The sequence below is a fragment of the Tachypleus tridentatus genome, chromosome 9 (genome assembly GCF_004210375.1).
Source record: "Tachypleus tridentatus isolate NWPU-2018 chromosome 9, ASM421037v1, whole genome shotgun sequence".
Classification (NCBI taxonomy): Eukaryota; Metazoa; Arthropoda; class Merostomata; order Xiphosura; family Limulidae; genus Tachypleus; species Tachypleus tridentatus.
Genome location: NC_134833.1, coordinates 84,447,587 through 84,465,071, shown reverse-complemented (window position 1 = coordinate 84,465,071; position 17,485 = coordinate 84,447,587). Strand labels below are relative to the sequence as shown.

Here is a 17,485-nt window from a genome sequence, read left to right as displayed (position 1 = left end):
TTGTGCATCACTTTCCAAGATTCATCCATAAGAGTTAATGATCAAAATTTCTACTTTTAAAAGTTCTATTTCTCTCTGTTCTTCCCTTTTGTATCAGTACCTCTCAGATCAACCAGTCTACACACATTTCATAAAATGAGAACAAACATCTTTGCTATATGCAAGTTCAAATCAACAGTTTAGTCCTCAATCCATCTGAAATGCTGCTTTCTTACCTCCAATATAAAATCTTCAGAATTCTGGTATCTGTTAAATCTACTTCAACCAAGTGCACAAAACATTAACTTCTCATGGTTAATGCTGCAATAAACAAATATTTCTATAGCCTTCTGCAATTCTGTTACTAAACATCCTGAGGCAAACTAAACTCTTTTGCATGCTCAAACATATTTTAAGCTCATTTTATTTTTCTGAGATTTTCAAATCTTATGTTTAATTCTACTGAGGATCTTTCAAGCATGGCTGATCAATCTGTTGTCCTATACTGGCTGTACTTCAACAAAGCTTTTGGTTTTGGGGAAACTGGAACAAAAACAGTTTTCTAAAGTCTGTTGGGACTGTTCTCCATAAATTGTCCCTTTTCATATTAAATTCTTAAAATGTCTCTTTTCTTTAATAATTCTGCTGGAATCTGACCTGTGGCAAACATTCTTCCATTTCTAAATTACTAACTGGTTTGAGTACCACATTTTCACTTTCCAGAAGTGCTGGATAGTTTTGTAACTACTTCTACCACTTCTATAGCCGATTCCTCTTCCTGGCATTGTTATACAATTCTCTCTCGTTCCCACGTCTTTCTTTAACATTACGAATTTCAAAACGCATTTTGTTGTCCTTATTTTTGATGGCTTCTCTAAAAACAGAGTAGGTCTCCTATTCAACTTTTGTCCTTTTCTTGATTTTATGCTATGTTTTATCTATTGTTTATCAATTTCTGGACATGTTTTATCCAGATATGCATCTTTTAGTTACTCACACAAGTTCCCAATTTCTCTATGTACTTTTTAAAGAACTTTCTCATTTATTTTGATTCTACCTCCTACTTCTATTTAATATATTAAGACTGCTTTTGGGAATCCAATGAATGAAATTAGCTAAAGTTGAACTTTCTTGATTGACAAAACAAGTATCCAAAATTTACTTAACAACTAAAGTGAACATTCAAGTGGCTTTACAAATGCTTTAAAACAAAGTAACATCTAGTGTGAAACCATTTTTGAATTACTCATGGTAAATGTATGAAAAATTACATTCATCAGACATGTATATGTACTCTAATATACATATATATAAAAAGAGTTGAACTGAACAAGACAAAAGATGAATCTCTGCATTCTTTCTGTAAGCACAATGAAATCATAACTCACCAAACAAGATTCCATTATACAAATGTGATGTGTCTAATTCTTCATGATTACCATCTGCTGTCTCAAATATAATATCTGGTGAAAACACTTCAGTGTCTCTTTTTAATCTCAACTGAAAATTCCTGGAGTAAAGAATAGTGATGAATTTCACACAATAAAAAGATATATAATACATTTTAATGGTAATAATAATACAAAAGACAGCACATAACAATACAATATTCAGAACAAAATTATTGTTGTTGTTATGCACAAAGAAACATGAAGAAAAACATCTTTAGCACTAAGTTGCTTGGAGGATGTTTCTGAAAGAAAAATTACAATTCATAAAAATAAACAGAAATCCAAAAATATTTTTCTTCTTACTCACCCTGGTGATAAAATATATATTGTAAATTTAATTTACACAGTTAACTGAACTCATGCAAAAACTTCATAAAAGATAATAATAATTTTGGTTCTGGGCTACAATAAAAACTAGCTTAAAAAAACACAAAGAAAAAAAAGGTTATTTCTAGAGAGTCCGAAACAAACAAGAAAGAGTAAAATTTTCACAGAAATAACAAATTATTTTTATGAAAGTACAAAAATGACAAAAACAAATCTGTGGTATGTAAACATACTACAATAAGAAATGCAGGATGGTCCAAAATTATCTTTCCAATTTTAAAATGTGATGATTAAATAACTAATGAAATAGAACTTTGTATTTTACAACATTTTGAAACATAATTCAAACAGTGTTTATTGACATGTCAGTAGACTTTACATATGCACATTAGTGGCTCTCAGCACATTTAACCGATATTCCTTTCCAGTCCATATTCATTGTAATATAGAGTTTTTGCGTGTGACGTCACTCTTGGCCTAGTTACTGCTGACCGCCATGATGGGTGGCACGCTCGGCGTGTTTATATTCCAACACAAGGGTGATTCATAGTCAAAAGTGTGCGATGGTATACTCGTGTTGTGCATTTAACTGTTCAAATCGACATGGACAGGGGGAAAATTTGTCATACTACAGATTTCCTAAAGATCCCGACCAAAGAAGATGATGGATTGCAGCTGTCAATAGGAAAAAACTGGACACCCACAGAGCACACCAGACTTTGTAGTAAACATTTTGTGTCAGGTATGTATAATTCATCTATAGCCAGGCTGAATAAATTGAAACTCACATGCATGATATATGTATAGCAGAACACACTGCAGCACCAGTCAAATAATTTTTTTTGCACACTTTTCTTTTACTTTTAAATAACTGAATAGTAAATTTACTGAAGGAACAATATCATTCATGATGAATAGTTTATATAGCCATTTGTACATTAAGACAAAATGTTAATATCTCTTAAAGGACCAATTTAAGTGATTCATCAGAAAACCACAACTGGCACAAGATTAAAAAGTGTGCAAATGATTACCTTGTTGGCTGTACATTCAGTTGTTAAACAATGTTCAACTTATTCAGTTATATATATATATTATTCAGTTAAAAGTGTACAGTGTATCTGTTATATATATAAATATTATCTGATGATGCCTGTAGATCTATATCTTAACTAAATTATTGTACTCTGTTTCAGGGACGAAGAGTGATGATCCCCTATCACTTGACTATGTACCTTCCATATTTCATTTTACATGTTCTCCCCTGAAGAGAAGGAAAGCTGCTGAATTGTGTAAATATGAAAACAGGAAAGAAGTGACCAAAAGGAGAAAAGAACAACAAAAGAGACATGAAGCTGCTGCTGGGCTGCTTGGCCTTGCTTTCATAGAATCTGCTGGCACTGCTGCCACTGATAGCAGCTGTACTGATATTGCTGATAAACTTGAAGCTACATGTGATAATTTTGACTTGTGTACATCACAATATACAACTGAGACATAAATCAAAAATTAAGTTTTGAAACAGCCTAGACAATTAGGTGTCTTAATATCATTATACAAACATGTATAGAAGTGCTCCTAGACTAGAGCTTTGACAACAGTCAGTACACATGTAGTACAATAATATTGAACCATTTATTAAAATGGGGCCCTACTTTACTTCAGTATCTAGTCTTCGTCTCAAATGTAGTTAAATCTATCATACAGAGTACATGATACATGTATGTAATATAACATGATGTACAAACCTTTGCTGTAATGATGACTTTATCCGGCGTTGCCCTGGTTATCTGGATATTCTGTACAAATCCTGTCACAAAGTACTTGTACACATCAAGGCTTTTGTAACCTTTTAGACTTTCATTTGTATAGGTGGAAGTCCTGTTTATCAAATATATATAAATGTCACCATATGTAATATTTGGCAGATCTACTTCGGCAACAGTCTGACTCTGAGCACCTTTGTCTTGGCTGGATATTACTGGCGTAAATACACGTGGCGCGGGAGCATATACGGGTCTCCTACACCAAGTTCCTTCACCTTTTCCTCATACCTGGACTTTTCAGCACCTGTCAGGTGTGCTACAAGTGATGAAAAGTCAGCGGCAGCCATTTACATGTGAATAGTACTGAATACAGCAGTTGTTAACTCGTTCAGTCATGCGGGACACTTGCCACCCAATATGGCGGTATGTTTACAAACCTCGTTGTGGTCACGTGACACTAATAGGTTCACGCAAAACCTCTATAGCCTCAGTTATAGTAGCAATGGCATCTGTTATCCTGGTCTTTAGCTCCGTGATGTTTGCTACAAGTATGATGATACACAATGTCCTTAACATGCCCCCAATATAAAATATTTTGTGGAGTGATGTCTGGTAAATTTTGAGAACATGAAATTGGCTCACTCTGACCAATCCACCCCAGTTGCTATTTTACAGGGTGACAATACTCACTGGAATGTTTTTAAAAAAGACCAGAAAAACTGTTTGAGAGGGGGTACAAGATGATCCAAACTGCATGATTTTATATCCTTAGTTACTCAAAGTATTAAATCTTAAGATAGGAGAGATAATTTGGGACTACCCTGTTCAATAAGTTGCTTTGCTGTAATGGTTTTTATCTTACTCTACACTTAATCATAGTATTCTTATGTAAATATAGATGGTTATGGAGAATTGTCCACTATCATGTTACTGTATGAGCTGATACAAAAAAAAATGTAGGAAAGTAATCTGTTGTAACTTCCAGTTAAATGCTACAATAGATTTATCAAGTTATTAATAAAGGTTTTGTTTTTGTAATAAATTTGTTCATTTGCATTAATATTAGAAAAACACACAAGTTCAAGAAATATAATTTAATACAAAAATACAATACCATATAACTTGAAGAAAACAGGCCCACCTTTTGAAAGCACTCAGGTTATGGTAGGGGTAGATTAACTAAACTTGGGGCCTGAGGCTAATTTTATTTGGGGCTCTTTTTCATATATTTTTCATTAGCAATACATTTTCAATACATAGTACATTTACACAATTTACATGTAAAATACTTAGGTTAAATGAGAAACAAACATAAAAGAAACTCAACACTGGTGTTGATGTTACTTGTCAGTAACACAGTGTACAGGCTGAAATAAGAACAAATATGGAGATAAAATATTTAAAATTAGAAAATAAAAAGTAATACATATATTGAATATGTTTTTTGTGATTATTCCACATTTGATATTTTAATATTACATTCCCTATATATTTATAAGAAGTTTGATTTTTTTTTCTTTCTGGGCTCACTTGGGACACTCCCTCAAGCATTGGGCCTGATGCTTCAGCCTCAATAATAGTCCACCTCTGATTATTGGTTTGTTTGTTTGTTTTGTTTTCCTTTGCATACAGGCTTAAAAGTACAATTACATAGTTAATGCTCCCAATGTTATTTTACAATTAAATTCTTTACATATACCATCCTTAATCATGAAAAAACAAACAAACATTTATATGTTACATTTTTCCCTCAAATGCACATTTGTGCCTACAATTCAAATTCTGTTAATTAAAGACAGCTATCTGATGAAATCAATCAAGATATAGTATATGATGCTATTATATGCTGTGTTTACAAAATATTTTTAAAATAGCCTCATTGGAATCAAAGCTTAGAAAAGCTAATTTATAGTACAGAATCTGTGTTCCATTTCATAAGTGTTGTTAAAGAGCCAACACACAATATAAGTGTGTTTTATTAATTGACACATACAAGAAATAAAACACAAAGAAAATTATTGAAAATTCCAACAGTAAACCATGTGTCTGTAAGGAAATAGTAAATAGTAATACTGCTACCACTTTGGATATATAACATTAACCTATCTACCAATTCTTCTCAAAATGCTTCCTTGAAAAAATATCATTAAAGTTTCTTTTGTAATATACTATACAAGTGCATCTTGTATGACGGCCTTAATATTTTTGTTGTTGTTTCAGACAGACTGGCTAGTCACAATGAGTTCAGTTGCACTTTAGTAAATGTATACTTCCTGTTTCAGCCCTTTAATTCCAAAACTCTTATTCTCTTATAAATACAGATTTATATATTCAAGTTTTTTTATAGTGAATTTCATAGAGTTGACTGAATTCTAAAAATGGACTTACACCCCATTATTTTCCTAATTTGTTCCTAGTAAGTCAATCCCCACTACTTGCTGTTAAGAATGAAATTAAAACAAAAAGATATAAATAGTACACTAAAAGTCAAATGAAATCCTTTTTAGGAGTTGTCTAGTTCACTTTCTGATATAGTAGTATTTCTAATTACTACAAATAATGATCATCATAATTAAAAACATTGACGTTTATTTCGACTTTCATGTATGCATTTAAAATTTGTACACATTTTTTGTTAATAATTAATATGCACTACATCATGTAAAATTACCTAAAATTTATCAGGTGTAAAATATTATTAAAAGACAATTACTCATTTCCAGTAGCAGCCCATCCATAGGAGCAGTGCCCCACCTGTAAAAACTGGATTAATCAATTTTTTTTGTTTTTGAAATTAATGCAAAGCTACATGAGGTCTAGCTGTGCTAGCCATCCCTAATTTAGCAGTGTAAGACTAAAGGGAAGGCAACCAGTCATCACCACCCACTGCCAACTCTTGGGCTACTCTTTTACCATCAGTTAGTAGGGTTGGCTGTTACATTTTAATGCCCCAGCAGAAAAAAGGGCAGGCATCTTTGTGTGGTAGTGATAAGGAGTTGAGCCTCTGACCCTTGGGATTATGAGTTGAGTGCTCTAATCCTCTGGCCATTTTTGTAATGTTGACAACATGTTTGATTTTGCTATTGCTATGAACTCATTTTATAATGACAATTAAAATGTATGTTTTAAAATAAAAAATCTTAATTACATAAATAGTAAATACCATTATGAGCTTATAGCACAATGCATGCCAAACTCCTGTTCATCACATTATAGAAAATACAATATTTTCTACTACTTTGCTATAAGTGGGGCAGTTTTACAAGGGGATAGTAAAAATATCTTAACTCTGAATAAGATAAAAACAAATCATTTTCTAAAATAAATGTTGCTAAACTTTAGATGTTATGCTTGTTTAGCAAAAATTGTGGTTGAAAAATCTTAGTTCTCCAATTAACTTTGATTTAATGAAGAAAATAAAATGTTAAATTGAAATTGAAATTCTTCAATTCTAAAAAATAGTCACTGGCAGAGCTGCAATGCCAAAAAGTGCATTTTGTTTTCATTGCTGAGTTGAATAGGTGCAGTAACTTGCATTTTGTGATTGTTAGAGTTTTGAGATAAATCATTAAAGTATATTACAATGGACAGTGTAATTGTTTGACAAATAAAAATAATCAAAACCTAACTTTTGTGTGCTAGTAACTAAGTTTGTGTATTTAGACATTAGACCTATTTCTACAAAATATGATAAAAGACAACCTTTGTCCTTACTATAATGAATACTGCAAAAAAAATATTCAAAACTCTCTTTTCTAAAGTGAAAATAAAATAGAAGATGCTTGTTAAAAATTTAGGGCCTCTTCTAAATCCAGAGATTTCTTCATAAGCCAAAATAAGAGATTATTTGCTCTTTACTGGTTCAATAGAGCTAGAGATTACTATTAATGAAGAAAAAGAAAAGACTGTTTTGCTTTTATTACTTGTTTTTTGAAGGCAAAAGCTCATGGACCAAGACTGACTTGTTGGATCTCAAACATTTATCAGACAGAACCAGCAAACATGTAAAAGGCTGAAAGCTTATTGATAATTCAGTTCTTTATAAATCGTTTGGTTCAGTGAATATTTGGCTCAATTAGACTCAGACTGTTGTGTGTCAGTCCTAAAGCAAAATCAATTTGTAGACAAAAAGAGGTGCATATTAAAATGTATCAGTGAAACATCATTTTGTGGGACACATGAACTTGCATTATGAAGGATGAATTATCATCTTAAAATATTCTTAGAGCTGTTGGAGAAAAATACTCAGCTAGAGAGCCTTTTAGAATACCATTTAAAAAAATGCCTCTACTGAAAACACACACATTAAAGACCATCCAAAATGAGAAACTAAAGTTTAAGCTTCAAATGAAATTAGAGAATTTCTAATGTAAGTTACGCATCAGTTCACGCAGATAAAATGACTGTCCCTTCATTTAGGTCCCAGTTTGTTGCTATTTTGTGCTACATAAAAGAAGGTTAACAGGTTGAAAGGTTCACCTCATTTGTCAAGGTTAGTGACAGAACCAAAACTATGTTATGTACAATCAGGCACAAGCATTTTCAATAGTATAAAGCTGAGGGAAAGCTCATTGCAAGGATGAGTGCCTACTCTTATGACAGAACATTATCTTAATGCAGTTCACGTCCACTGATAAGCTCATTAACCAAGCTTATTTTTAAAGAAAGTTTTCTCTTCAATCAAATACAATTTTTATTTGCTAGCATTTCCAAGTTTAGATTTTTTTTGTAAGTTCTCTCAAGTGCAGTAGCATCTGGTGTGAAGCATGTGGACACACTATTCATAAATTCTATTTGGTGTCATCTGCACTTTAAATAGTGTGTCCACATGCTTCACACCAGATGCTACTGCACTTGAGAGAGCTTACAAAAAAAATCTAAACTTGGAAATGCTAGCAAATAAAAATTGTATTTGATTGAAGAGAAAACTTTCTTTAAAAATAAGCTTGGTTAATGAGCGTAACAGTGTACGTGAACTGCATTAAGATAATGTTCTGTCATAAGAGTAGGCACTCATCCTTGCAATGAGCTTTCCCTCAGCTTTATACTATTGAAAATGCTTGTGCCTGATTGTACATAACATAGTTTTGGTTCTGTCACTAACCTTGACAAATGAGGTGAACCTTTCAACCTGTTAACCTTCTTTTATGTAGTACAAAATAGCAACAAACTGGGACCTAAATGAAGGGACAGTCATGTGAAGCGTGTGGACACACTATTCAAAGTGCAGATGACACCAAATAGAATTTATGAAATAACTGTTATCTCTGTTTTTGAAAATAAGAAACTGACTGATGCATTAGAGGGAATTATGAATAATAAAAAATGATCACAACATAAGAGATACAAGTGACTTTTGAAATTGGCTTTATGACAACACAATTACTTGTTAGGTTTTTTTATGATGAGTTAAAACATACAGATGCATTGTACAACAACATACAGGCTTGAAGCTCAAATAGAATAAAGGTTACAAATTCATTGTCTCAAGTTGAAGCACAGATACTCAGGTCAGTAACTGAGCCTGACGTGATCTATGAAAGAAACTGGAGCAAGATGCTAAAGATTCAAGCCAAATGAAGATCCATTTTTAAAATTCAAGTTTTCTAACTTGCCTTAATTGATTCCTCAAAGTTTTGCTTGTATAAAGATGACTATCCAGAGGAAGATGTAAGCCCTATTTATGGATATTACAACATGGTTACAAAACTGAAAATTATTAACATAAATGAAACCTTCAGGCACTCCAAGAACCTTCATGACCTCTTGGTTTTTATTTTGAATAACAATAGATTAGTCAACACATAACCAGAAACTTCGAAGATGTTACAAATCAAAACAGTAACTCCAGTGGCCACTGCAGCATTGAAGCAATGCTTCAACACTCTCAAGAGAGTTTAAACTTTCTTTTTGGAATTCAATGTTTCGAGATGTACTGAATACAATTGACATTTTATCCATTCATAAAAAACTAATCAAGAGTATTATCACTAAGGTTATCGACCTTTCTGCTGCACAAAATAATAAATCATGAGAATACTTTTAGAAGCAAATATTCAATATAACATTACTCAGAAATGTCAACATCATTAAAATCTTTTCCTAATATAGTTAAACCGATATGCAAGTCTATAAGGTCTATGAATTTTCGTTATATTGTATTTACAGCAAAAATCTCTGATATAACATACTCTATATACATATTACTTCTAAAATGATAAATTAAAAATAGCCTCTAAACTTTACATTTGCCCCACCTGCCTCAAAGGTCATGAGTCAACACTACTCATTTCCTTTCAGGAACATTAAGCCTCGCCCTACTGATTAGTTGCATAATGAAAGCAAAATGAACTTTAAAAGTTATGACAATGAGTTTAACTTTTAGTTTTGAGTACTTGTGCAGTTTATGATAAAGAATAATCTTATATTTACTTATAACATGAAAAGCTGATTATATGTTCCTACAACAGGATGTTTACAAAAAAAATGAAAACAGTTTTGTAACATTTACAGTTTACAAAACATTTATATTAATTACAAACTACACATCATGGCTGAAACACTTCATCACTGTCAATACAAATCATACACTGCTCAAGTACTTATCTATGAAAGACATCTCAGCTTTTGTAATATTTAAAAATAGGCAAACTTACTTTTGGCAAATATGTATATATGAACTTACCTCCCATGTGCATGAAAACGTATTGATACAAGAGAACTATGGAGAGAGCGTTTGTCACGCAGATGATTTCTATGTATCTCTTCTGGATTGTAGGAAAGTGGTTCATAGTGCTGGATGTATTCATTAAGCTGATTAGCTGCATATAAAAAGAAAGACATTAAACAATTTACTTGTGTAATTACTTAAATGACTGAAACTTTTTAGATTCCAAATAAAATGAAAATTACATGTATTTTACGAGTTCATAAACAAACAAACTCATAATTGGATATTCTACCAATAGACTTGTATAAAGTGAAAAATATTGAAAATGCAAAAATTATAAAGTTAGAAAGAAAAATTGTAACACAATTTGAGATTAACATATAGTTGACTGAGCTTTGCAATGTATTTTGAAAGACGCATGTTCAAAGTTATATTTTGTTTCGGCCCAAAATAAATGTGTACCGATAAAAACTTTTCTACAGAAAGACCCAATTGTGGCTCTCAGGTTAAGTTTAGAAAACACTGAATGACAAAAAAAAACAACTGAATATAAAAATGTATATTCAGATAATTTTTAATTAATTATTTCAAAATATTAAATTATTATTATTTGATGAAACTATTCTTCTTAAAGAAATTAAACACAGGTTTTAAAGAGTTTACTTTATTCAACTGCATACTTTAGAACACTCCAGTGACATTATTTGTCAAAACAGTGTAATTAAGATTTCAAATTTAAAAATAACAATTACAAATAAAAGCCTGAATTAATATGTGAATTATAAAGTGGATGCTTTAAGAAATGACTACTTAAGTAATAAAAAAATTTCAATTTTTAGTTGTTTTTATGAAGTTTTGAGTTTCAAAAAAGTATTAGAAATAAAAGGTAGTTAAGTTCATAAAATATTAATGTCTTAATATATTATTCTTTACAAAGATACACTTTTTTCCTAATTTTTGCTTTGAATCACAAAAATCATATATACAAATCCAATTAAATATACAAAATATATTTCAGGTTCTTATATTCTATTGTGTAACAAAACAATATAAAGTGAGAATGAAATGCTTAAGTTCTTTATAAAATGAAACCAAATTGCTACAAAAGATCTTAAATTTTCTTCCTAAAATATTTTCAAATTGACAACTTGTAAACTACTAAATTGGTACAAATTTTATATAATACATAATCCTTCTCTCTTATTCCTGGAAATGTACTATACAAAAGTTGTACAATTGGAGATGGTTACATTAACAAGATACATAAAATAATTTAAGAAATTTGTGCAGCTTATAACAAACTATACAAGTTAATTATATTTAATCTTAAAATATGCAATGCATACACAAAGATGTATGAATGTGTAGGCACACAATCACAGAATACCTCTATAAAGTAATTCTACAGAATATTGCACAACTTGAAATGTACATGTAACATTCTACACTTTTAGATACTGTATGAACCGAGTCATGACAACAGTTGACAACAATTTATGTCACACCAAGAAGAGATAAAAATATATCCTGACATTCACAAAAAATCTAAGCAGCTGAATTCAGTTCACACTCATTCTTACAATGATGAGTACAAGTACATTACGTTCAGAGTTAAAATACAGTTGTATGTGCAGGACAAAAATTTTGTTTCTTACCTCAACAGCCTTAAATTAAGACAATCCTATGAACTACAAAAGGGTTAATAATACAATAAAATTATACAAATAAGTGATCTTACAGTTGAAGGTTAAACAGCAATGACACAAGAATATTCCACCAATGTTCTTGCATTTCCAAAATGTTTTATTGCCTTATAATCTTGTAACTGTATACCCACAACATTATAACACATGTCCACATACGTGTAATCTATGCCTAAAATACAAAATTAGCAATGAATTCTCACAATACCAGAACAATGGTAAAACCAGAACACTTATACATACAAATCTTACAAACAAATCTGGATAACATGTAACTTAAAAAAAAATACACAGTGGTGTATTTACCTACACAAACTTGTGATTAGGTACTTCAGCCAGTTAACCTACATGAACACAGTTGCTGATTTTGTGATAAATTAAACTCAAAACATCTCAGAAAATTTCCACATTTCAGCTCTTATAAATCAGTGTCAAATCATGCATGCAGTTTGTAACTACAGGCATAACTTGTAATTATGGGTACTTCAGCCAGTTAACCTGTATGATCATAACAGCTGATTTTGTGATAAATAAAACTTCAAACATGTCTCAAAATTTCCATGTTTCAGCTCTTTTAATCAGTATGAAATCATGCATGCAATTTATAACTACAGGCATAACTTGTACATTATAGTATTACAGATTTTATTTTCCAAAGTCTCTGACACATTAAATCCCTTAGTCCTAATTTCTAACAACCAAGCTGAAAGTTTCTGTAAACCTGTTTCCTTTACAAACTTTACACTAAAACTTACAAAAGCCCATAGCAATTAATCTAACATGCTTTAGATTTATTCACTTAATCAGGTCTCTCATGCACATGAATAAAATAACTCAAGGTTTCTCACAGTAGCCATGATGAAAATGTAAACAAACCATGAACCAAGTTACAGTTCCCAATGATTATACCTCAAAAAACATTTTCACACATTTAACAGTCATTTATAAACATGTATAATTCTGTTACAGCCTACACATCACTCGTATTTATTATTCTTACACTCTCCCTTCCTTTTACACAAGAGAAAATCTAATCCTCCAAAGGAACTTTGAAGCCTAGAATAAATTTTATAAGTACACGTACTATCTCCAGAAGTTTTTCATGTAAATAATTATGTTCTAATAACATACTAATTTTATGCTTATATGCTTACAGTGTGAGTGTAGATTTCATATGGATCAACTTTGTACTGTACAATAAATATACAAAAGTATAGTGTTCATAAGGGATACTTTTGATGGAAATTAAATGCAGTAATCAGACCAATGAAGCATTATTTTACATTCACATACATATAAATAAGAATAAAATATAAAACAGGTTAAAATCCAACCAATTTTTTTTATGGAGTACTACTGCATATAATATACCCACTTACATGGTCTTATTCAACAAATTCATAATTCTGGTTTCCAGGAAACTACCTAACTTTGATGAGTCATCAATACCACCCACCCAACTCCCATATCCTGATGAAGGTCAACAGGATATATAACAAAATAATTTAAAAGACTTATGGCGATACCTACAAATATATGTATTCTAATATGGAATAACCAGACTGTTAAAATTAAATGTACTTCAAAGAAAGGTATATTTCATGTTTCAAAGTAAATGAATCTAAAAATAAGCTTTTTTTTTAGTTTCAAAATAATGTTAAAATGTAATACATAAGTGTATCATTTAAAATCAACTCAAGAGGTTAAGAAAATATAGGTATTTAAACTACAGTATTAGTGCAAAACAGAATCATTGAACGAAACACATTTGAACTTCACTGAACAAAAAGTCAACATACCATTTAAGAGATTAACAATATCTAGGGTTCTTAGATGCCTGAAAAAAGATGGTTACGTGTCATAATCATGTCATAATTACTGACATGGTTTAAATAGTTCCATAACTTGACATTAACAAACAAACAATTGTCAAAAAACAAGCAAGTTTCTAAGGGACAATATATTTTTTTTTAGCCTCATTAGACTTATGAATATTGTGAATATACACTTTGTTATTTTAGTTTTCCCAACAATTTATTCACAGTTTGCACAATATTCTAGTCAAAAATCCAAATTTATATTTGGTAGATTATTATGAAAAAATTTAAGAACGTGTATGTTTTTGTGTACACAAAATATTTTATATTAGTGTGGAAGAGGTGTTTTTTTTAATGATTCTCTTCCAGATAAAGTAGAATTGAAATCAAATATGCATACAATACTTTTTTTTTCAATTACTGCTTTCAAACAAACTTTTAGCTCAGCTGTTGTTTTTTTTGTTTTCTCTGTGTACAACTTAAAAGAAATATAAAAGGATGTATAACTAAAACACAAGCATTTTTATTAGGTACAGAAGGAATTTCACAAACTTAAAATGTATGGTGTGTAGAAAAATTGCTTTAAAACAAGAATATATTATTATGCACCACAGTTCATAAATTTTAATAACATAAAGCAAGCTCTCTTACATTACGAGTTCTTCCTACATGAGACACTTGATTTGAGCCATTAAAATTGCAACTAACTGAAGAGGTCATTGTTTAATTATATATATATATGGGGATGCACACCTAAATTACTCAATAACCCACCTGTTTTCAAAGTTATACCATGAGTGTATGTGTGTGTGTTTTTCTTATAGCAAACCACATTGGGCTATCTGCTGTGTCCACTGAGGGAAATAGAACCTCTGATTTTAGAATTGTAAATACAAAGACTTGCTGCTGTTCCAGTGGGAGACATTATGCCATGGGTTACTACCTCTGTAGCACAGCACCCCATGCAACTGAATTTCATTATCATAATACTGTTCCCTCCTTCCAAATGTTGCTTATTCAGTTATTGTCACATTTGTAGGCTTAAGTTATTATAACATTAACTTTTGGCAATAAAAAACAACACAAACAACCAACTTATTCAGTTATAATATCACTATTTAAGATTAGAAATTGCAAACCACTGGACATAATAACTAAAGTTAAAATTTAGACATGCAAACAACCTAAAACTAGTAAAGATGAAGTTTAATTATATATACACTTTCACAAATAATTTATTTATATCCATAAGAAAATATAAAATAATTCAATTTATTTTTGATTAATTTATGTAATGAAACCTGAAAGTATATGTGTGTGTGTGTATTCTTATTAGTATTACTTTTATTTTAAACTCACAAAGGAGGTTCATGAAATCACACAGATTAAATTTAAACTAAAGACAGAGCTTTAGCCTAAGAAAGTTAGTATTACCTATCGGATACATTAATTATCCTAACGTTCATATTTGTTAAAACATGTAGTATTATTATTAATCAGTGTAACATTATTGTTTATGTGGCAGCTGTATTACTGCTACTGAGACTTATGACAACAGTATAGCTATAAAGTATAAAAAACAAACAGTACAGCAGTAACACACTTAACTTTGCCACCATTAATCGTTATGACGAAAAACCCGATTACTCACCATTTTCACCTGGACTGATAAAAGACAGAGAAATCCAGAAGTATGTTAAAAGTGTTCTTGTTTGTTTCATGTCTTCATTCGGCCAAGTAAAAATAAGTAAGGCCTCACTCCGCCCTTGTCTTTCTCACTTTCATTTAAAACCTCTTAATCCACTTAATACTTACTTTATCTTAGGCAGAAGGGTACTGAACTTGTTATGATTTTTTAGTAATGTATATTGCGCATGCTCAACGCATAACCTGTCGACAAAGCAAAGTGGGCTTCCGTAAATTATAGTTTAAGTTGTATGAATGTTATTTTTAAAATAGTAGCATTTGTTCTTTCACGAAATATTTATAAAGGATGTTTTCATGATAACTTTATATCTTTCCAATAAATATAATTGTACAAAAGAAATAAGCGTATAATTACGAAATACGAGAAATAGTGTGATTCGTGAACACCCATCCGTATTTGTAAAAGTTTTCCTTGTACGTTTTGCAATTCTATTACAATTCCGTGAAATTTGCAAGTAATGCTATCAGTTTAGGAGATAACCCACCGACGTTTAGACATTTTACAACAAAATGTGATACGTTAATAAGATATGATACACTTGCATGCTTTATTTGAATACACAATGGCATTACTCATCTATTTAATGTCAAATAAAATGATAGGAATTATTGAAAGTCCGATCACAAGTTTTTAACAGAAAAACGTGAACATATAGGTTTAAGGGGTTTTTGATTGTCACTTAACATGGCATAATAGGATGAAGGATATAACTGAAACAAATAACTTTATAACTGGTTCAGAATATATCTCTGTTCCGGTAAATTCAGAAATTTTTTCTGTCTTTGGCGTTTAAGCACGTAGTCAATAATAACCGCATTATGCGGATGTCGCAAGGTCATGAATACGTGTTAATTCTTTTAAGTCACAAAGTAACACGTATGTGATTCTGTATGTAATAGAGGTATATAGAAACTTGTACAAACTAGTTTGTGTGTCTTAGAATTGTATGTTGAAATAAGTACCGTAATGACTTATTTTATACGGTAATATTATTCCTGAGTACAAACATGTAGTAGTTCCATAATTCTATCCCTTGATTTGGGCTTTCGTTTATGCTTTTTTGGTCTTTTGTCTAATTCTAGCTCACCTCTTATTCTTACCATAAGCCTCAACAACCTGACAGTAGTTACACAGATTGTCTTTGGATTTACAACGCTAAAATCAAGGGCTTGATTCCCGTCGGTGGACTCAGCAGATAGCCCGATTTGGCTTTGCTATAAGAAAACACACACACATTGAAAGTCTATGAGTTTTGTAGCAAAAACACTTGAATGTAAATAAAGAATTTTATATTTTCAAGCTCAGTTGTTTTCCATTGCAGCCTGTATTTATCCTTTGTTTAATAATTCCGAACAGGCTGCTTATTAGCAGATACTTTAGGCTTTTCTGTCAGACATCAGCCTTCCCGAATATAGCAAAGATAAATTTCGTAACTATATTGCAAGACATTACGGGGATGAAGAAGAAGTCTTTCGCTGTACATAATTAAAAGTAAACAAACTAGTTTTATAAATGTGTAAATCTGTATAAAAAAAGTCACATTTTTGTAACGATTAGCAACTGAAGGATTTACACCAGTAACAGGCAGAGTTGAACACTTTTTCTTCCATTTTATTAAACATTATCCTTATTACTTGTATGTGTAATATAACTCAATTTGGGCGTAATTTTAAAAGCTTTATTAAACGTAACATTATTTTACAGAGAACAATAGAAATAAAATGTATTTAAAAATTCTGCAATATTAAAAACATTTCGAGGGAAAATTTTAAAAGTTGTAAACATTATTTTTTCTTCTTTTAAAGACAAAACAAAAATATTTCTGTTCAAATATATATATATATCCATAATTAATCAAATGTATAGAAAGGTTAATATAAAACTCAAAATGGATGGCAACACAAAAATATCACAAAACTCATACAGGTTCAAACAAGAAGATTGGTTGTTTGTTTGTAATTGTACACAAAACTACACAATGGGCTGTCTGTATTCTATATCAAAACACGGTTTATAGCTTTGTAAATATGTAGACATAGCACTGTTACACTGAGTGTCAAAAAA

At 30.8% G+C, this 17,485-nt stretch overlaps 2 protein-coding genes across 2 annotated transcripts in view; one reads left to right on the top strand and one right to left on the bottom strand.

The window, feature by feature from the left end:
* Positions 1 to 15,646, bottom strand: part of LOC143225650 (disintegrin and metalloproteinase domain-containing protein 10-like) — a 62,306-nt gene extending 46,660 nt beyond the window's left edge. The window contains exons 1-3 of the mRNA XM_076455446.1: positions 15,365 to 15,646; positions 10,209 to 10,344; positions 1,368 to 1,489 (exon numbers count right to left, since the gene is read on the bottom strand). Of these exons, the coding sequence (XP_076311561.1) occupies positions 1,368 to 1,489; positions 10,209 to 10,344; positions 15,365 to 15,434 (328 nt within the window). The 5' untranslated portion in view covers positions 15,435 to 15,646. The remainder of the gene's footprint in view (positions 1 to 1,367; positions 1,490 to 10,208; positions 10,345 to 15,364) is intronic.
* LOC143225652 (uncharacterized) lies at positions 2,329 to 3,339 on the top strand. The gene is made up of 2 exons (XM_076455447.1): positions 2,329 to 2,499; positions 2,954 to 3,339. Exons 1-2 carry the CDS (start codon positions 2,361 to 2,363, stop codon positions 3,256 to 3,258), a joined length of 444 nt encoding a protein of 147 aa, XP_076311562.1. The 5' UTR covers positions 2,329 to 2,360; the 3' UTR covers positions 3,259 to 3,339.
* Positions 15,647 to 17,485: the final 1,839 nt, after the last annotated feature.

Excerpts from the sequence above, each read along its gene's own strand:
- LOC143225652 (XM_076455447.1), top strand. The coding sequence starts at position 2,361 with ATGGACAGGGGGAAAATTTGTCATACTACAGATTTCCTAAAGATCCCG. Across the intron at positions 2,500-2,953 it reads TAGTAAACATTTTGTGTCAG|GGACGAAGAGTGATGATCCC; the intron begins GTATGTATAATT and ends ACTCTGTTTCAG.